General features: G+C 40.4%; 1 protein-coding gene across 1 annotated transcript in view; it reads left to right on the top strand.

The window, feature by feature from the left end:
* Positions 1 to 23,145, top strand: part of grm8b (glutamate receptor, metabotropic 8b) — a gene marked incomplete at both ends in the record, with an annotated part of 180,833 nt that overhangs the window by 130,810 nt on the left and 26,878 nt on the right. Inside the window, one exon of the mRNA XM_079260171.1 lies at positions 6,604 to 6,804. Within this exon, the coding sequence (XP_079116297.1) occupies positions 6,604 to 6,804 (201 nt within the window). The remainder of the gene's footprint in view (positions 1 to 6,603; positions 6,805 to 23,145) is intronic.

Raw genomic sequence — 23,145 nt, 5'->3', positions numbered from 1 at the left:
TACCTATTAGAGGAAATGAATGGGGAAGTTCCTCTTCTTAACCCAAAAAATTCAGAAATAAAGCCAATCAAATGGCAAATAGCTGTAAAAGATATATATGTTCTTGCCATTTTGTATAACAAATAGTAACTTTGCTGCAGTTGCTTAGGACAAAAGCAATTGAATTAAAGTAAATACACAACTTTATCATATACACATTTCTGAATCTGACTTTTGAATGTAAAATATAAAGCTGAAGTAAAAAATAACATCTTAATAAAACACAATATCTTTATTAGTGTACAGAAATAAAATAAAACAAATTTTTAATGTAATAAAATAAAAATGATATTTTTCACTTTTCGTTATTGATTCTGTGAACACAGTAGCTGAGTTTTTTTGGCCTAAATGTGGTTAAATGTGGTGTCTTGTGGTTCTGGAACTACTGAGCAGGCCTCCAAAGAAATCTTCCTCTTGCTCCAGACTAAGTTAAGTCTTCTTCAGGGATGGCTGTTAGGACCAAGGAAGGCTGGAAACAGCGGTATCAAGAGATGTGCAGACTCCTACATCATCTTCACTGCTGTCGCCTGGGTTCCTTTTCTGCATAGAAACAGATACTGACATTGAAACAAACCATAAAACTGCCTGTTAACTTCCATTAAGAATGTTTACGTGTTTGATTAATTATCATTTTTTGTATGTAAAATTAATGGAAAAAAAAAACAAAAAAAAAACGACAGACCTGTACTTCTGAAATGAGGGTGGAAAGTCCTTGACGACAGCTGTGTTATAATTGTTGCCTGCATTGCTGGGTCAGTCGATCAGCCAACATCTACCTGTAGACCGCTGGTGCTGCGCATGCCATGAGACTTGCTGAACTAAAATCTGCAAATAGAAGTTAGAAAAATATCAGTTCATCTCATGAATATATTGTAGGTGTAAATATCTGCAGTTTATGAGTCACCAAAATATTAAAATACCAATAGATGAAATCAAACTTTATAAAGAACTTTCATGCCAAAGGCAACACAAAGTGTTTTGCATAGTTTTTAAAAAAGAATATTAAATAAAACAGGTTTTCACACACCAAAATATACAACATAGAATATTAAAAACACTAATTTTGTTTCACACACTGCTATACACAGACGTTTGTGTATGTAAATAGCAGAAACATCATCCCCGGAAGGATGAAATCCCGGGTGCAAATAAAAGAAAAAAAAACGTTTTCGAGACTTCGGCCTTGTGGAGAGTTTTGCAAAGCGCCCAGAAGGAAAAACTCGACCGTCTTTAAAAGAAAGACTTCCGGGGATGTAAACACGTTCGTTCCAACCCCAATACACATGTTCTAATTTGAAAAGAGCAATTTCCGGGTGATGACCCCTTTAAAGCAGGGGTGCCCAAAGTTAGTCCATACGGCCCGCTGACCTGCAGGTTTTTTATGTATCCATGTTCCAACATACCCGGCTTCCATCAAATGGATCCAACAGCCAATGACGTTCTGCACAATGACAGATTAGTATGAGTTAGGTATGTTGGAGCAGGAATACATGGAAAACCTGCATGATTGTAGCCCTTGAGGACCGAAGCTGGACACCCCTGCTTTAAAGGGAGGCAAAGAGCGGGTCTTAGATGTAGAGCATGAGTTCAAACTTAATATAGACATGGCCCCGCATCCTTCTTCACTTTCTTTGACCATATCTTTGTGTAAAATGAATATTAAGTTAGTCTCTCAAGTACAGACTTAATTAAAATTTTACTTTTTTTTTTCAATTTCTCTAAAGAGAACAGGGATTTGGCAAAGTGAAAGTGTAATTTATACAAAAACAAGTGTGCTGCATTTCAGCAGTAAAGTGGTGCACCCCCTTGTTAGCTTTACTAAATGCACCTTTTATCTACACATTCACAGTTGCAGCCAGTTAAGATGTCAAAGGTAATGAAGCTTATTTACTCAGAAGAATTGCTGCACGGCCACTGCAGAGACGCTGAAAACTGAGATTGTGTTCGCATGAATGCAACTACATTGCAAAACTGAGTTCATTTTTACGTCTTATGCTCCGCAAGGATGCATGTATATCGACCTGTTCTCTCCCAATCTTTTATACTTGTGTTCCTTAAATAAAATAAATGTTAGGTTACATTTTGTTCTTAAATATATGGAAAAATCCAATGACCAAAATATAAACTCACCTGCCGGTTGTTTATTTTTGTCCCATTTTTGCTTGATGCATGGCATCATAAAATGGATAATGGTCTTATTTTTCTGTTTGTTTCAATTTATCTACAATAGGAAATGTGGATTTGTTTTTTCCTTTTTTAAAATCTCAAATGGAAATACAAACTCCCTGAATGTATATGGACCCTTAGTTCAGCTAAAGCACTCATAACAGCAAAAGATGCACTGAACGCTTGATATAATTGTTTACAAAGGGTTAGAGGTTTACATCATTATTGTTGCAGTTAGCACTGTTGTGGATAACTTTCTGTCATTCTTGCGAGTAAATAATCAATATGATAATAAAATAACACAATCAGGAGGAATTACCAGTCTTTGTGGACATTTTTGTGACGCTTAAGATGATTTGTATCGTACAGACAAATCAAACACGTCTTGTGTGTTGCGTCATCTTGCGTCGGTGCCATTTCTGCTGTTGCAAACTTTTGCCTTCTGCCAACACTGAAAGCATAATGGATATCTGGGTATCTGGATACTTATCACGTAAGTCAGTGGTCCGCAGTTAATCATGAAGGTATATTGTCTTTCGATCCTAAAGTTGTTTGTCTTTTGTCTTAGTGAGACATAGAGAAAGGAGAAATACAGGAAGAAATCCACCCTACGTTCCTCCCTGTCTCTGCTAAGTACTGTAATACTGTACTTCTTAGATGGTATAATTGTACTTAGTCAGTGCAGACTAATAATCCTAATAATGGAAATATTTATTTTATTGTTGTCATAGGTATTCAACATTGTTTCATCAATCATCTAGCTTGATGATGATGAGCAAGAACTGCAAATTACAGGTCTCTCATGGAGGGGCAGTTGTGAAGGAGCATCACCTGCCTGCACACAGTGAAATGGTGCCTAATTGGCCTAATTGCTCCTGGTAAACCTGTTCATTGCCATCTCTAAAAATATAAATATTCATATAAACCTTGAGGAGGATGTATTCACCAAAGTGTTTGATTTAAGGGGCAAACGTCAACATTGTCACTGCGTCATCTGAACCAACAGCTGAATCTCTCCGTCTAACTCCGATTTTGCACATTTTTCTGACATGCTGTATGCGCCATTTCCTCATTAAAAGATAAAACACAAGTTTTACATTCTGACAGTTAAAAGAATCACACAAATTTCACAATAAAGTCCAAATGCTTTTTTTTTTTTTTCCTGCATGGCATTTTTTTCCACCCCTAACGTATTCTGCTTCTGTTAAAGCAAAAACACCAGCAAGTCCTCCAAAACTTTCTCGACATTGTTAAGAAGTAAGCAGTAGCCTTAAGAACATGATCCGATTCTCTTCACAGTTACTTCTGTAAAGCATAAAGTGTCTCTGCAACCAGCTGTTGATATTTGCCCGGATTAGTCTGTTCAATCTGTTATTTCAGATTTTTGCCATATATTTAATTTTATTCATATAACTTCCATAACAAACAGAGATCCAAGAAATAAATGGCATGGCCTTACAATAAGTTAAATGATTGTCGTTACTGCTGATCTGCGCAGTCTGAATTGATGAATGTTCGAGCAGCTCTCAGTCTTTCATATTGTCATTACGCAGAAACATTATTAATTCACTGCTTATGAATCTCACAGAGATTGCCATTACTGATAAACAACAGAGCCAATGATTCTAGCAATGTAAATATCTGCTGATACAAAAGACACCCAGACCGGCATGTTTCCCACTAAGTCATCGCAGTCCCTATAACCTCTAATTAGTCCACTGTTTATCTGATTTCCTAATCTTATTGAATGAACCTGCGGGTAGTTTTGGGTGGCAGACTGGGGTGGAAAGAGAGAGGTGGAGGGACCGGAGGGAAGAGGGAGGTTGTACAACCACATCCTAGTTGAAATGTCAATGCTATGAAGGTACATCCCCATCATGATCATGATCAGCATCTTGTCTTATCAACCGCTACAAACACGCAGCTCAATTTGGTCACTGTTTATTCGTAGAGAGTAAAGGGATGCTGGGTATTTTTTTCATCTGTTTATTAGGTTTTTGGAGGTCTTTTGTCCAACAAAGAGCTGTTTCAGGGAAGCTGTTAGAGTTTTCTGAAAAGATTTTTTTTTCTGCCACAACCAGTTGCCTAAAATAGTGACAAAAATATATTTGGTCATAATACTATAACTAAAACCAAATCTATAAAAAAGAAAAAAAAAAAAAAAAGAAAAAAAAGAAATTGGATTACGGTTGTGTTGTACCCTATATGGCAAGATTATGCTAATGAGATCTCCTGCATCCTTTATGTAACCAGCCCGTGAAATGGTCCCTCAGCATCACCAGTTTATCAAAAAGATTATTACATTTAACAAGAGGAAAAATGGCTGCTCTGGGGAGGTTGCAGCTACAAGTGATGGAGCCAAACTTACTGGGGTCAAAAAAACACTAAATCAATACGTATCACCCCGCAGGGCCACGAGTACAAGCAAGGCACCAACCTATTGAGCTGCACTGGCAGCCACCATCAACCTCGAAGCAGAATGAATAGGCTGCTACTGTATTGGGAACCAAAAAACTTCCCAAAGGAACTTAAAATATTTATTAAAAAACAGCTGGGATCTACAAAAGGAAACAGAAATTAAACAAGAATGTAATGTTGCTGTAAGCAAAGTACAAATAAGCTGTATGTGGTTTACAAGAGAGCAGCGGTAGAACACACACTCTTATCTGCAATCCTTTACGAGCCAAACACAACTTCTTCTGATAAAATGCAATGAAATTTGCAAACAAAACAACAAATAAGTACAATAAACAACAAGTAAACGTCATACCTTTTCTAACCCTACTATGCTAAACCCACGTGAGACGTTTCTAAAAGCAAAATTGATTCAAATACAGAGAGAATAAAATCTTAAAATGCAGCATCAAACAAATCCTCAACAATCATAAAAACATAAAAAAAAACAACTACTAAGTGTTGGATCACTCTTTAGAGAGCATGACAGTATTAAGGAAGGCAGAAGTCTGGAAACCAACCTCTGACTACAGTAGCTCAGAAGGGACACAGTAACATTTACATGCATAACTTTTTCCATTTTCAGGAGTTCTGTGGGTGCACTGCTGATGCAGAAAGGGAGTAGTACCACCACAAACCACAAGGTCCATGTTGAGCAGTCCAGTTCAGCAGCTTTGCATTTGCAAACAACAAATCTGCTGAATTAAAATACATTCTTATAACTTCGCAAGGTTTTGGATGACCAATCACAGAGCAGATTTAACAACATCCCGATTTGCAAATTTCACACCGTGCACCGTCTCCACTGTGTTTTTTAATCCCCAAATTTCCTCCTCTCCCATTTATCCAGAGAAACATTTAGGATCATTCAGACGTTTGCATTTCAGGATCAAACGTGTGTATTCTTTAAATCCTGACGAGACGCTCATCGTCTGCAGGGAACAGCGATCATCTGTAATCAGTCATATATCTTCTATCTGCCTTGGCGTTTTGACATCCTCTGCGCTCTGCTCGCCAGTCAAGGCTCATTTATTACCACTGTACGGACATGTAATCAGTCTTTACTGCCGGAGCAAATGTCTCCCTCTGGACAGATCTCCCACCACTCTTCTGCTACTTAAATTAAATTGGATTTTTTTTTTTTTTTTTTTTTTTAAAAGATCCTATTAATCCTAAATCTTGTCTGTTGATAACAAGTCTTGTCTGGCTGTTTGTTTCCTCTTCCCTCTCCTTTAGTTTTCCCGCTGGCAGCGTCTTTGCAGAAAGGCTCTAATAACAATAATCATTCACCGAAATGTTTCTGACAAAATCGTTCCACTTGGTTATTTAATCCCAGATAATGACATGGACTTTTATGTTAATAGATTTTATAGATAATGTGTCTTATCATCCTCGTATCTTTTATGGCTTACTTTCCGCAGAGAACAAGCTCCATAAGCTCTGGGTTGGAAAGTAAGATAAACACAGAGAGGTGAAGAGAAATAGTCTCAAATGGAAACTAAAACGTTGCGCTTCTGACGTGTTTTGATGCATTAATGTACATTCATTTTATGTACATTTCTGGAACTGCTGTTGCCCTGCAGCGTCTCAAGAGCTGAGCTTTTTTTTCCACAGAAGGGCATCACGTGACAGCTGTTTAGTTTTTGTTGTTGTTTTCAATCTAACACCTTGTTACACGCCAGCAACTGGAAGTCACCACACTGCCTGTTTTAAACATAGTGGCTGATTTTACAAAAGAAATCCAAGAGGACATTATTTGGGAAAGAGAAGAATTAAAAGAGCAACACATAACATCAGACTGACTGACTGACTGGAAAGAGCTCAGAGAAGAGACAGAATGTAAGACAGATGTTGGATTTGAGGTTGTTATGGGGTGACAGAGTGCAAGAATCGGCCAAAGTTCAGTAGTGCTGCTTTATGTAATCTTTTCTGTTTCTCTTTCAGGGTTGGAGAAAGTTGGCCGTGACTCCACCTATGAGCAAGAAGGGAAGGTGCAGTTTGTGATGGATGCCGTTTATGCCATGGCCTACGCTCTGCATCACATGCATCGCGAGCTGTGCGCTGGATACCCTGGACTGTGCCCTAGCATGGCCAACATTGATGGCAAGGAGCTGCTGGCTCACATCCGTTCTGTCAACTTCAATGGTAAGAACTACTGTTAGCTGCCCACTGCTAATGTGCTAATCTTGTGATTAGAAGACAGAAACATACATCACTGCATTGGGATGCATTCTCTCACGGCACATGATGGGTTTGTTTTGATGCTCTGAAAAGAGAGAAATAAACTGAGTTGGTTCCAGAAACTAGAAGAAACAATCACCTGCTCAGATTCCTGACCAGTTAGCTTGCAGCACAGTGAACTTGTGCAGCTTTTTTGTTGTTTATTGGTTCAGATTTTGTGTCTGTGTTCCTCCTTCAATTAAATTGTTTCGGGCCTTTAAAATCCCAAATTAATTCCCATTCTATGATCTATATTCATAGCTTGTTTAGTTGCAAGAAAAACTGGGCTAAAAGCACGAGTTTGGAAAAGCAAGATTTTATTTTGAAATAAGCAGAGTATAATGATGGTCAGAAGTATGAGTGGCACATGTTCCTGTGAGAAGCCCAGCCTTTCAGATGTTGTGAATTAAGTAAAAAATTATGCAAAAGCTCCACACTGGCCCTTTTATACCTTTTTTTTTTTTTTCCTAATGTGCGGGCACTCATTCTTTTCTTATCACAGGGGTCTCCAACTCCGGTCATCGAGAGCCACCATCCTGCAGGTTTTAGTGTTTCCTTGCTGTGACACACCTGACCCAAATCAATGGCTCAATAACAGGCAGGTGCAGAAAATGACAAAAAGTTGTTGGAGAACCTTTTCATTTGAATCAAGTGTGTTGCACCAAGGTAACATTAAACTCTGCAGGATGGTAGCTTATGAGAACTAGAGTCAGAGACCCCTGCCTTCCCTCTGCTCCACACATTTTAGTCCCTTCAGTACAAGATGTGGGGAAAGCATAGAAGGACAGACATTAATCAGTTAAGAACATGAAACTAAGGCTACAGTTCACAAACGATCGCCAAAAACTTGACAATAAAAGATGGCTAAATATTTTTTTAGTCTAAGTCTCCTCAGCTCCACATTCAGACTGCAGGGTCATGATTAGGTGAATAGTTTGGATCTATCCTGCCTTATATCAGCACTTCATGCTGAAGGTGGTGTGATAGTGGTGTGGATAGTTTCTGGGCTAGATATAAGGCCTCTCAGTGCCGTGGTTTAACCACTACAGCCAACCAAGTGTTGTAGCTGAACATATCCATCCCTTTATAATTCTCATCAGGGATGTGCAGCCAAAAAATGTGTGAGATCAATATGGACCAAAATGTCTGATGAATGTTTCCATCACCTTGTTGAATCTATACTATGTTGAATAAAGGCAGTTTTAGGGAAAATGATGACCCAACGAGTAAGGTGAACCTGATAAAGTGGTGAGCGAGCATAGACATTCAGGTGCATTCATGGTCTGAGCTCCCCACTCTTCCAGGTGCATTTTGGGAATTGAGACCTCCTCCAAAATATTTTGGACTGAATTCTTCTAGATACTGGGGGAAAATGTAATATTTCAGGCAAATCTAAAGATTCTTGGACTGAAAGTTGAAACGGTGACGAGGATGCAGAGAAATACAACCTGATCTAAAGCTACTTTCTCTGTATTTACACAATATAATTTCACTGTATTTTAGAGAGTAGTTGACCAAATAGCCTTGCAGATGAACCCTAATGTATTATAACTCTTCATTCTTCATCTTTTTGGGCTTTATTTGTCTCTCGCACTATCATCAGAGTTTAAGGTCTGTTGTCTGCCGTGATATTCTACCCGGCAGCAGGTGGAGGCTGCAGTCAGCAGGAAGTGCAAAGGCTTACAGCATCATTCGGGGATCTTCTGCTCAGTGTGAAGCTCCAGTTATGGCTGCTGGTTCTAACATTGTGTTGAAGGTTCTTTTTTCTCCCAAATTTTCTGACACAGCTTTGGAAGACTGAATCAAACACTTCTTATACGACTGAAATTACCATAACTTTACAAACCATCACAAATCACAGAATATGTGTGGAACTGTGAAGTCTACATCTGTATTTAGTCAACCGGCTGCTGATGGGCACTGATTGTTAATACCTCTGCATTGTGGATTCAGTATTTATCTCGACGCAGTGACTGATGACCATGACTGATTCTTGATGCTTTAACCTTCAAAAGATAATTTAAGAGTTGGATGATGGTGCCAGATGGCTTTTGAACCGGAAGTTGTTGTGTATGTAGCGCAGTTTTCAAAACATGAACGTAACCCATAGCCCAAACATAGCTGCTGCTATCCAAGAATATTTTGATTGTTACACACTTTACATAAAATGTGTCTCAATCAGCACACTAAAACTACTTCGAACACTTCTGTAGTATTTAACACAACGAATTTAGTACTACTTCCGCCTTTCCTCTACTCCACACTGAACGAGATACAAAAGTACAACTTCCGGTTCAAAAAGCCGTCTGGCACCATCGTCCAATCAGCGATTTCTCTTGTTGCCCGCTGGTACCTACCTCTTCTGGTATGTTAATGTAGTTGTGGTTTTTCTAAGTTTGTTGTCGTTTTTTATTTGTCATTGTGTTTTATCTATTTTTTTTTTTTTTTTTTTTTTTTTTTTTATTTGTTCTGTTTTTTTAGAATTTTTCGTAGTGTTAAAAAGAAAATGTATATTATATTATTTATTTCTAGTTTCATTATTTTGGGTGTTATGGTGCTTTGTCCAACAATGTACAGCACTTTGTTTTTCGCATGGTTGTTTTAAAGGGATTTATAGATAAAGCTGAGTGAAATTTTATTTGACCCTGATATGTGGTTCTGGACTTGATCACCCCTCGCTTTTGAAAACTTGAAAGGACAACAAGCATAAAATGATCATTTCTGGACTGAAGGAATTCAAAACTTGCTTTGTAAAGAAGTAGAGGTGTAACTTCATCTGGAGGATAGCATGACGTCACACACTTTATCTCAGTTTTTTTCTACTTCGAAATCCTTGTGACGTCCCGGGGGATAAGGTTCGGTGATTGGTTACTTTCTACTGGTTAACAAGGGCATGTACAAATACATCAGGCGGGTGGAAAACGTCGGATAAAGTTATTTCCAACGATGGCTGGTGAGTTTACCAAAGAGAGACATCCTGCTGCATTCGTTGCTGTGGGTTGCTGTTTTCCACTTTGTTTTCATGGTCTGATTTAGGTTCCGACATGTAGGGCTGTATGCTATGTGTTGACATTGTATTTTGTTTTTTTATTGAGTTCATATTAGCCTAATCCTTCTGTTTATGAGATGTTACAATGACGGCGAAAGCAGGTGCGGTGCGCGCTCCCGATGTGCAGTGGCGGGAGGCGGAGGTTAACGCGGAAGAGTCTCAATCCACTCGTTTTGCCCGCAGGCTGATCTGACAGCCTACGGAGAGGGTTGGTCTGAAGTAAATAAAGCGATTTGTGACAATAACTCGATCAATCCCAGCCCTTCTGGGCCTAATAAATTAACCTGAAATACACATAATAGTTCCACTTTAAAGAAGTGCTATTTGTCATTGCCATGATACAGAATCAAGCAGTTCTGTTAGCTTTGGCTTGCTGAGACTAAAGATAGAAATAAACTTTGGTTATATGTCAATTAATTTTCCATGTAGAAAATAAGTGAACTTTAAGCTTCAAACTTCAGGAACTGCTGTAACAGCGGCATCACAGAAACTGCTACAGCCACTTCACGAACATCACGAACATAAAATGAGCCTACAGTAAAAATGAAAAGGCATCTTTATTTCAGGAAGAAGCTGAAAGAATGAGGAAAATGTGAATCTCTGGAGAAGTAGATTGGAAATTAGCATCAAGATTTAATGAATTAGGCCCGTTAAGTTTTAGAATCAAATTTTGTCCTTTCCTCTTGTGACATAACCTTATTATAATCTTTTTATAATTGTGTGAAAAGATTCGGATATAATCACATTCTTGCTGGATGCATTTGAATTTTTGCCCTTGAGTCCCCTGCAACATATAAATGCACAAGACTCATCAAAGCATGAATGTGATACCTTGAGTTTTAGTTACAATGTCGGATTTTGTGTGACCCTGAGGGTCTTACGTTTTTACAGAGGACAATGTTTTCACTCATTTTTTGGCCAAACACAAACACAGGAAGTCTAAATAAACATAAACAATAAATACAATCCTTTATGAGGTAATGAAAAAAAAGTCTATACATGCTTTCTTGTGGATCTTGTTTTTTTTTTTTTAAAATGCTAATGGTCGAAAGGGAAACGGCAGATGGTGAGAGAACTGCAGCAAACACAACGGCTCTGAGATCACACACCGGTGAACTTTACCCATCCAAGCGAGTACCACACCTGCTGCCCGTAAACTGCATAATTTGTAAACATGAAAAGTATAAATATCAATCATACAGTCAGAAAAGAATTTAAGAAAAATGGATTCTGTGTAAAACACTGACAGGCGGGAAATTGCTACTTGCAGATAAAGAAAGAAAAGGTAAAAGTTCATTTCTGCACATTCAGGACAGACACGTGGAAGCCTGCAAAGCACCTGTTTCAAACACCATGCTAGTACTTTTCTAATAAGAAAAATGAGACAATGGAGGGCAACTTGTGTGAAAATGAGAAGACATATTTCTGGGAAAGGGTGTGATTGAGGAGAAGAGCTTTTAAAAGAACAAGAAGCGCCACGACTTTGTAGGCTGAATATGCTTTTCAAAAAGTGAAAAAGAGGGACTGAGCATATCAACTTACAAGACACATTCACAGAAGGTCAGACTTAATAGGACACATCCTTTAAGATTTCAGAAAGCATCAACAGCATACCTTGTATACGTTGATGATCTGACAGCTGAAGAGGTTCTTCATAAAGTAGCTGCCTCCTCTTCTTCGCCTTAATCCAACAGCGAAGCTGAACGCAAAGAAGCAGACCCAGCAGGATCGAGTCACATACAAAGACGATATTATAAAAGATCGTGCTTGGCTGTTATGTCATGCACATCTCACACTAAAAGGCAATATTCAGAACACAGAAAAATGTCACCAAAGTCCCTCTGGCCTCCAACAGCAAAAGACGTGACTCTAGAGAGTGCCTTAAATATGGTGCTATACAACTTTTAGCTTTGTTGCATGGATATGTGGAATTTTAAAAGAACCATCGGAGAATAAGCATGTTGAGGCCAGCAGGAAGATAGTCTTTACCTGTCAGGATATCATCACCCTGAGCACCAAAGGACAGTGACTCTCTGGCAATGGCAGCTCAGCACATGACTGGGTCAGTACACGGCCCTGCCACTGCTCATCCAATTTTCTCCTTGAGCATGACTTAAAAATTCAAAGAGGAAAAAATATACAGCTCAGAAAGCAGAAATAATGCTCATCATAAGATAATCATAATAGCAAATCATAAAATGTATAATGAAATGTATGAAGTGTGTAATGTAAATGTTTTCATTTTTCTTGAATCATTTATTTTTTATCTTGTGAATAAGTTTTTCAGCAGTCAGAGATACTAAGTTAACTGATGTTAAAGATGTTTTAGAAAAAATTTAACTTATGGTGTGTGGTTTGACCATAATTTCTAGAAATTCAACATGGGATTTTTATGTAATGAGAATATTCTCAATCAGATAGTGCCTAATTTAAATTTCAGATACGACATCAGTGACATCAATATGGCACTTAGCTAGTTAAAACACAAGTAATGCTTGGACAACATGAGCTACTAAAAGTTTATAATTATCAATTCAGAAACACACCAAAACTTGGCATCCTTTGTAAAGAGCAGTGAGTAAAATTAGCAAACAACTTATGCTTAACAAAATTTCAATTTGCTGACAAACATATACCTGAGAGGCAAATGTTTTTATCCATCCACCCAGTTTCTATTGCTTATCCAGCATTGGGTTGTGGAGGCAGCAGCCTAAGCAGGGACACAGGAAAACTTCCATCTCCGCCACCTCATTCGCCTGCTCATTGGGGGGAAATCTCAAGGCGTACAGGCCAGCCAAAAGATATAATCCCACTAACGTGCCCTAGGTCTTTCCCAGGGTCTCTTCCTGCAGGGACGTGCACAGAAAACCTTACCGCTTCATCTGGCTTCTCTTGATGCGTAGGAGCAGAAGCGCAACCCTGAGCCTTTCCACATGACCGAGCTCCTCACCCTATCCCGGCCACCCTGTGACAAAAACTCTTTCAGCTGCTTGTAGTCACAATCTTGTTGTTTCAGTCGCTACCTACAGCTCTTGACCAAAGGTGAAGGTAGGAACACAGATTGACTGGGAAATTGAGAGCTTCCCCTTGGCTCCTTCTTCACCATGACAACCAGGCGCCAAGTCCGCATAACTATGGACGACACACTGATCTGGCATTGAGCTCACTCCCCATCTTTCCTTCCATCATGAACAACACTAGTAGATACTTGAACTCCTCCACCTGGGGCAGGACCCCTTTACTTACCTAGATGGTAAGGAGGTGCTGATTCTCATCCCAGCCCCACCACATTCGGCTGCGAATTGTACGAGTGAGACCTGGAGATACCAACCAGATGCAAAGAGCAGAAACCAAATCCTGAGCCACCAAACCGGATCCCGCAATACCTCAGCTGCAGCTAGAAATTCTGTCCATTAAAGTTTTTCAGTTTACTTTCGGTTTTCATTTTGTACTTTATTTGTATAGCGCCACTTCACAACATCAACTTAGGGTATCTTATAGATACATCAATTCGAACCAATGCAGAAGTAGAAAAAGTTGAAGAAAACAAACATTGCATCAAATCTTGACTTCAATCCCATCCTGAGCAGGCACAAGGTGACAGTGAAAAGGAAAAAGAAAAAGACTCTTTTAACAGGAAGGAAAAACCTCCAGCAGAACCCAGCTCAGGGAGGGCAGCCATCTGCTTTGGCCGTATGGAATGGAGAGGATGGGAAAGACCGATTAACATGCACTGCAACTTTTATCCTGGAAGACCTGCTGAAAGAAGAGAAGTACTGTAACAGAATGTTGTGATCAATGGTGTTGAATGCAGGACTTAGATGTAACAAGATAAATACAGATAGGAGTCCTTATCTGAGGCCACAAGAAGATCATTAAGTCAAGTTATTAACCAGTTATGAACAGAATTGGTAATAAAGGGCAGCCAACCCTCACTGGAAACAAATCCAACTTACTGCTGGATATGCAAACCAAGATCTGACAACAGGGACCGGACAGCCCAAACAAGAGGATCCGGTTCTCCATGCTCCTGGAACACCCTCCACAGGAGTCCCTGGGGGACACGGTTGAATGTCCCTAGGTGAACTCTAGGATCCTGAAGAAAGTATAGAGCTGGTCTCCTGGTATGAAACCAACTCTCAACACAATGCAAATGTTTTCATCTTGTTGTAATCACAAAACAAACTTCTACATCAAATTAAAAGAGAGATCATGGTGGAACACAGTGACTAATCTGTACATGTTTACATAAGTTCATTTCATGGCAGAGGGCAGGCAAGCCCCGACCAAGGTCCCCATGACCACCACACCCCACAGATGCAGCCGACCCAGAGCCAGCAGCACCCTCCCCCAGCCAAGCCAACCAAGGCCCAGGTGTACCAGACAGCACTCCCCACCCGAATCTCCCCGGAAAAGTGCCGGAAATGGAGGCGTGGGAGGACCCAATCACCCCTGCCTCCTCCCCTGCTAATGAATAATTGTGAAGTGTCTGTTAATTGCAATTAATATTGAGGCGGGTAACCATACAGTGTCGGGAGTGGAACTGCCTAAGCAGCTCCACCTGCTATACACTGCATGGCCCGCCCCCCAAAACTTGTTGATGAGTTGTCAGTGTTTTTGTGTTGTGATGACTAAATGTGATTAAAATTAGGAAGTGAGCCGATACCGGGTGCAGAGATCAAGACCACCTTGATGGTCTTTCTCACTGCCCAGCAGATCGTGCCCACATCCCAACACCCTGCCTGAGTGTGATGGAGAGCGGGGAAGGAGAAGGGTCTGGGGATTTTAGTCCAGAGGGACGTGAGCTTCCCTCCAGAAGATGAGTCACCAGCGGCACTAGGCATTTGTACACGTCTTAGCCCTTCCTAAGCTCTACCCCTCCATTGGCCCATATACACTTACCACTACAGCTACGCAAGTACTCTCTCATACACACACCCCAATCCCCCACGTATCTACACACTCCTGACACCCCGATACCATACATGCTCCACCACATTCCCCCATTCACACCTTCCTATGTATGTATGTATATATATATATATATATATATATATATATATATATATATATACATAGTAAATAAAATAACAGTCTTAAATGTCTTTATGTTAAAAAAGGGAAAAAATAAAAACTATTACAGGAAAAAAAAATACATATAAAAATTGACGTTGCATTTGAATTGTAGTTAAGTAGAAATATTCATTTAAAAAAGCAAATAAACACGATGAACTGATACTCATAAAGTAGTCTTTTGTTAAACAATCCTTTGAGGCAGTTACTGCAATGAAATGTTTTCTGTAACTGTCAATCAGACTTTGCACCTGTTGATGTTCTGCTCCACTGCACATCAACACAGTGCAATTTGTACAGGACAGATGTGCTTGTTTGTGTCACAGAGTGGCAGAGATGTGGACCAAAATGCAGGATGAAGGGGCATGAGGCAGGTGGATTGCAGTAAATGCTTTAAATAAACTGAAGGGCTATAGGGCTGACTACAACAGAACAAGACAAGGATAACAAAATGGCAAAAGCAAACTGAAACCAAGTGCTATATTTTCACATAAAACACAAAAACATTGGTGCACTAGTAAACAGGAAACAAAGCTAGACAGAAAACACAAGGAAAACTACAAAATAAAACAGGAAACCAGAACTAAGAACTACACAAAAACTCCAAACCATGACAATTTGTTTTTAATTATTCTTTTCAACTCAGTTCAAATTAAAAGCAATTTTTTATTTCACGAAATTATCATTTAACATGTTTTAATTTCCTCTCACTTTGTAGTAGTGCCCTTCATGCTGGGTCTGCATGGACATAAACTCAGTCATAACACGTGGATGTGTATGTAAGTAGTTTTGGGCATGAAGTAATGTCTTTGCTTGGCTTCACCATACTAAGATAAATAATGGAACTGATACGCATTACAGTGTTTTTTTCCTTTCCTTTTCCGCCTGTTAACCTAGTGACCTCTTTGTTTTGTTACTGCTGACTGCCCAAAGTAAAGGTGATGTCAGCTTGCCCATGTCTGACTGTTTTAGAAACATCTTCCACCATTTGCTCTAATCAGTGACCATGAATGTGCTTCAATGAACTGTTGGTAGGTTGTGGGAAAAGCTTTTAGTGGATTTAGTGACCTTGTCCTTGTGGTCCCTCAGCACAGAGTTGGTGGTTGCAGATGGAGGATTTGACTGACATTCTCTCTGCTCTCATATCCCCACAGAGGCCTTGCTTTTGCCAAGTGTTTTGTATTAAACCAGAATTTGTTCTTTATGACTAATGGGATACTAAGTAAGTATCAAATGGTTTTTGATGCAAAACTAATAAAATGTCTCCCTTTTTTGGCACTGCCCTCTCCTGGTCATATGGCGAAAAACATGTCTGATCAACTCCACTGAAAATTGTTGAATTAAATAATTTATTAATTGAGGAAAAAAAGTGTTCTGTTCTTACTCTAGATAACTGATTGCATTGCCGATGTGAACCTTTCTTTTTTTTAACCAAAGAAAATGTTGATTGTACATGTGGCAGATACCAAATACAATGGCATTTCAAGAACCCCTAGTAGTTGTGAAAGCAACGAGGCATCAAGGGTAAAACTGCATCCATTAAAGCAGAGGTCATGTTACAAAAAATATTATAGAGCTAACCATCCATCCATCTATCCATCCATCCATCCATCCATCCATTTTTTTTAATTACATAGTCAAATTAAGGGTCGTGAAGATGTAGTCTAACCCAGCAACCACTGGGCGAGAGGCAGGGTACACCCTGGACAAGTCACCAGTCCATCACAGGGGTCTTACCATGATACCTTTCTAATCCCAACCAAGTGTAGCAAAAATTAAAAACAATAATCATTACCAGTTTTATTGCTCATTTTCAAAGTTTTGTGACGAGACACTTCTTTTCCCATTTGAATCTGGATTTATGCAGACCTTGAGCCTTTATTCAGCAACAGGTTGTACATTTTAGAAATGCAAAACTCTGATAAAGCAGTCTCTCACTTTCAAACCTTACTGTCACTTACATTCCCACTTTCAAACCACAACACTGGTGAACTTCACACCAAATTTCAATCAAATGTTTCAACATTGGATTGTCTTTCCTGTTTTATACGGTCAGACATGTATGATTATAGATAAAATCCTTCCATAGCTCTTCCTTCAGGGAATGCAGTGCAATTTGTGTCCAAGAGGGAGTGTCACTGCCTTCAAAATGGCATGAGATCTCGTTTCAGCTGCAAGGCAGTACTTTTTAAAAGGAAGCCTTACTGAGCAATGGGAGGTAAATCAGTTTGTACAGATTTTCAGCATTACTGGCTGCAGTTGTCTCCAGATATTTTATACAGTTTGATGTCCATGGAAATGGACTATTTTGCTGAAGTTTGTCAAAGTTTGTCAATGGAATAATTTCACTTTTTCACAATTCACCTTGTAACCTCTCAGGTTACAAGGTAAAAAATGGAAAGTGAAAAATGTATTCAATTGATCTTTTAAGTGTTAAATAATCTGCCAGAAAATTAATTTATGAACCATCTGAACCCCCTGAAAGCCTTTTATATTTCAGGATCTTGTCGAATTGATGTTTTCCTGTAGTCTCAATTATTGTATATATTTGATAGTAATTTAATCAATTTTAAATTAAATTAGTTGTTGTAAACCAATAGGGCACCGATTACTCTAATAATCAATCAACACAGTCGTTTAAATTAATTTAATAAGTGCTGAGCATGAAATTAGACTAAAATGCAACTAAGTGAAGCTTTTCTGTTAATTTAAGTATAATTGTGTTTACTCGTTGAGGAGAAGCTTTGCCAGCTCTTCATCCATGTTAAAAGGAATTTGGTCTCTCAGTATTCTCCTCTTTGAAAAGATTCTCCAATAACAATCTTTGTTTTAATCCACTTTTGGTCATTTGCTATTTTGGAAGGATGCAGCGGTTTCTTAGGCTTTACTGAAACTATTTCTGGTCACTGTTTTTACTTGCCTCCATAACTGCAGATTTCCTGACATAACACCCCAAATTCTGAGCTGTTGCTACCTTGGGGAGTTGATTGGTTATTGAACAAGGAAGTAGTAAGGAGCTCCGCAGTGCAACAAAGTTGTTCCAGTGTAGGTACAAGATCTGCTGGGGTGGTCAGATCTGCTCATGCTGCGCCTTCCAATGACGTAACTCTATATTGTGCTTCATAAGAGTGCAATAAGATGCTTGTAGTATCTCATTTATCAATAGATATTTTTGCTTTTATTTCACATTTCTTTTGGCAAACTAAACATGTTTTCCCCAGACCAATAAAGCCCCTTCGATTTTATTGCCACGGCAACTTCTCAATACATTGCACAGGGTGTTCAAAACACCACCAAGCATAGCTTGTCCTGGTAGTGATACAGTTGTCCATCGAATGCAGCATGAAAAACAATGTTGATTTGGAATTTATGCATAACTGGTTAAATTGGAAATAAATGTTGCAAATATGAACTAATTAGCAGTTGCTAACATCAACATTAAGTCAAACTGTTAATTTTAATTGTGAAATTTTACGATGCCTTCTGAATGGGACCCTTTCTGCTCTCGGGAGTTTTAGAAATGATGGTCAGGTTGTGTCAAGTCCCTTTCATACGTAATGATAGATTTCTTTGTAAACGCTGTCCGTGTATCCAACGAAAAAGAACTATAATCCTACTTCACTGAAAAACTACTTTCATAAGATGTCTGGACCAACCACAGTTGTATGCCCAACATCCAGTCAATCATCTGCTGTGATATCTTCAGCCTGCGCGAGGCCCTGAGCAGATGATTACCTACATTAGATTCACTGCATTTAATTTATTCTTAAGTTTTCCCTCCAGTGCCTGACAATAAAGCCTGTAATTATCAGCTAATTCATGATGTAAACACAAAAAATGTTATCTGGTTTCAGGTTCTGTGAGGTAATGCTACTTATTTCTGCTTTATTTCCCCACAAATGCAATTGGTTTAAGTTTAGCCATAGGTCAAACTCCACACAGCAGAACCAAATGTATTAATAAGACAAAGCTTTTCAGAAAATTTCATTGCAGCTTGTGAGAGTTGCAGCCACACACAATCCTCACCAATGAGTCCTGGCTCAACAGCATGTGGCTCATGTGTGGTTTCTGCCTGATTAAACTGATTCCTATTAAAACCTACAAACACACACTCACATTGCACTGTGTTTGGGGCTTTCCTGTGTGAATCTGTGAACAGCATGGTTGATTGAGCCTCCACATATCAGTCGTTGACTTAAATCAAACTCGAGCAGCTTCTCTGTTTTTCATGCTTCACTTGTCTGAACATGGGACAGCGGGATTACTCATAATTCAATGTATGAAATGCAGTGAATCCAGACTGAAGTGGTGCTGTGTGGCGCCGCCGGCCACAGGGCTAATCGCCAACTCAGCCATGTGTTCCTCACCCGTGTGCTTATTTTTAGAGTAGCGTCAGGAGGCTAATGGAGGTACTTGGCTAATGTTAGCTTGTGCTGTGAAAGGACCATCTGCATGAGGCCTTTGATGTTATGTTCTTGTTTAACAGAATGAGGGAGAGGTGAGGAAGGAGGAGGAGGGGAGGGGAACAACAGGGAAATTTCCCAACTGTAGATTCATATGTGCAGAGGATGCTTGCTGAGAGGTGTATTGAAAAAGGATGGCAGCTCTGGAGCTTTCGGTGGGGAGAAAGAAGTGAGGCTGAAGGTATTCTTTGGTGAGTGAATAGACAAATTTACAAGTTTTTATCTCATGCTGTGACTTTACTTTCAACCTGTAGCTTTTATAAAGTCCTGAAGGGAGTAGGAAGAAGAAACATTCAGAGAGGGTTCAGCTGTACTGTGGTTGATCCAAATACTTACTGGTTGAGGTTTACAAATGAATGGATATAGGTTGGATATAGGTTAGATTTAACCTTTATGACCTTTTTGACTTTCACCTGTGAGTTAGAGCTAATGTTGAGGGTACACATCATTACTTTTGATTATTTTTATTTTTCCAACTCTAAGGCTACGTTCACACTATAGGCTGAAGTGACTTAAATCCGATGTTTTTGCCCCTATGCGACCTGTAACCGATCTTTTCTTAACAGTCTGAACGACACAGATCTGATATTTTCAAATGCGATCCAGGCCTCTTGGATATGTGGTCCTAAATCCGATATGTATCTGATCTTTAGCCATGCGACTCCAGTCTGAACGGTCAGGTCCCATTAATCCAACCGATGCGTCATTGTAACACAACAAACGTGATTATTCTGCATTTGTTGTTTATTAACTCTTTATCGGTAAATGTGCTCACATTTCCCTCCGCCTCCGGGTGGGGGGATGGGTCCTGACTGTTGTCTGTGCTTATGCGCCGAACAGCAGTTCAGAGTACCCACCCTTTCTGGAGTCCTTGGAGGGAGTGCTGGAGGGTGCTCCTTCTGGGGACTCCATAGTTCTGCTGGGGGACTTCAATGCTCATGTGGGCAATGACAGTGAGACCTGGAGAGGAGTGATTGGGAGGCATGGTCCCCCCCCCCCCCCCCCCTCTGAACCAAAATGGTGTTTTGTTATTGGACTTCTGTGCTCATCATGGATTGTCCATAACAAACACTATGTTCCAACATAAGAGTGTCCATATGTACACCTGGCACCAGGATTCCCTGGGCCGCAGTTCGATGATCGATTTTGTAGTCGTATCATCGGACCTGCGGCCACATGCCTTGGACACTCGGGTGAAGAGGGGGGCGGAGCTGTCAACTGATCACCACCTGGTGGTGAGTTGGCTCAGATGGTGGGGGAGGAAGCCGGTCAGATCTGGCAGGCCCAAACGTGTTGTGAGGGTCTGCTGGGAACATCTGGCTGAGTCCCCTGTCAGAGCGAGCTTCAACTCCCACCTTCAGCAGAACTTCAACCATGTCCCGAGTGAGGCGGGGGACATTGAGTCCAAATGGGCTGTGTTCTGTGCCTCTATTGCTGAGGCAGCCAGCTGGAGCTGTGGCCGTAAGGTCGTTGGTGCCTGTCGTGGCGGTAATCCCAGGACTCGTTGGTGGACACCAGCAGTGAGGGATGCCGTCAAGCATGGCCATGGTGAAAGACTTCCGGATGGCTTCGAGGCGATTCTGGTCCACTATCCGGCGGCTCAGGAGTGGGAAGCAGTGCTCCATTAACACTGTGTACAGTGGAGATGGGTAGCTTTTAAAAAATCCGGATTTCACAAAAACATCCGATATGAGCAGCAAGCCCTGCAGTGTGAACATAGCCTAACTTCCTCGGCACAGTTTGCTCATTCTGATGTTGACTTCAGTGTACTTAGGGCAAGATTTGCTAAGATCCCAGCTGCTCCACCTCATTCCTATATGCAGACTCATCCCCCTCCTTCAAGATGAGTTCCACCACTATCGTGCAATCTGCCAATTTGATTATGGTATTGCCAGAATGGATGGGGTTATAGTCAAAGGTGTAGAAGGTGTACAGTAGGGAGCTCGACACACAACTCTGAGTGAAGTCTGTGTCAGAATTGATGATTGATGATGCATGATGGCCTACTCTCACCTTCTGGGAGCAATCCGACAGGAAGTCCAGGATCCAGTAGCAGATAGAGAAAAACAGTCCCTGCTCTGCAAGTTTGGCGATGGAAACCATAACTCCCCTGCTGCTCCAGGTGGCTTAGAGTAGTGGGGAGAGCTGTAGTGCTTGTGACCACTGTGGATCTGTTAGCTCTGTGAGAAAACTAGTGAGCAGATGGCAGACTTGAAGTGATGTGACCTTGCACCAGTTTCTTAAAGCACTTCAAGGCAATAGGTGTGAGCACCACTGGACTGTGCTTATTCAGACTGCTAATTGTTATCTTTTTTGGCATATGGACAATTACTGAGGACTTCAGGAGTGTGAGACAGTGGACTTAGACAAGGACTGATTGAAAATCCTGGTAAAGACACCAGGATTTTCAACTGATGAAGACCTTGTACAGACCAGCTGTACAAGGTCTTCATCAGTTGTCCAGATACACTAACAGGCCCAGAAAGAAACGTTTCTTAGGTTCACTTCTCAGCACCTTAGCCAGCGAGGCATTCCCGTCAGCCACTGAGAGGTTCCCAGGATGGTAATTGGTGATGTGTTCGATCCACACCTGCCCAATGTTACTGCTGAGGTGATTCTCCATCTTCCTCTTTCATGCTGACTTGGCCTCTGTGAAGTCTCTTTTCCAGTTGGCTCACTGAGTCTTGACTTGCGGCTTGTGAAGCAGCCACTGGCTTTCTGAAAATGCTATCTAAACAAGTCATAGTGATCCTCAACGGTGCAGTACTCCCCACAAACAAGAGGTGCAGGCTACTTACAAAAACTTTGCCTTTCTAACGGCCCTAACTGATTCTGTCAGAGTTGCCAGTTTTGGCTGAGTTCAGCTGCACCAAACACCGCCAAAGAGCTGCTCTGTCGGTAGTTCTGTATATATATTGACAAAGAAACACCCACACTCTGGAGACATTATTGGATTTTCACCATATACTGTTGCATTAGAATACCATTACTCCGTGCAATATATATGATAATAATTCCTTGCTAAAAAGCTGAATGTTACTGATTTGGCAAAGAAGGATATGTAGCGTGTGAACGCTTTTTGTGGTTCTCCTCTTGTCTTGGTATATTGAATGCGGCTCTTGATGAATAAACATTAAGGCTTACTGAACTATATTGTGTAGCATCAACAGTCCTAAAAGCCATGTTTCTCTCTCTCAGCAGTGTTTTGACCTCACTTGATGATCCAGGGTTTCTGGTTGGGATAAACTCGGATCCAGAGTTACAGTGTCCATGCAGAACTTGATGCAACCCAGGACACCTGTAGTATATTCCTCCAAGTTGTGCTGTTCAAAGACATCCCACTTTGTTCTCTCAAAGCAGTCTTGATGCTAATAAGGGGTCCCTTCAGGCCATGTTTTACATGGGAGCTCATTTCCTGAGGGTGGTGTAAGCTGGCACTCAGAGAATGGAAAAGTGGTCAGACTGGCCCAGATGTGGTAGTGGCTTAATCCTGTTGGCACACTTGATTTTATAGGACACCTTGTTCAGTGTGTTATTTTCCCTGATAACACACTTAACATGATGGTAGAATTTAGGCAGCACTGCCCTCTAAATCAGTATGATTAAAGTCTCCTGCAATGATATGTACAGCCTCAGGATATGTACTCTGCTGACTGTTTATGGTGTAGTGCAAAGGTCCAA

The sequence above is a fragment of the Telmatherina bonti genome (assembly GCF_933228915.1).
Source record: "Telmatherina bonti genome assembly, chromosome: 2".
Lineage (NCBI taxonomy): Eukaryota > Metazoa > Chordata > Actinopteri > Atheriniformes > Telmatherinidae > Telmatherina > Telmatherina bonti.
The sequence above is the reverse complement of the archived record's forward strand: the minus strand, read 5'-3'. Positions and strand labels throughout refer to the sequence as shown.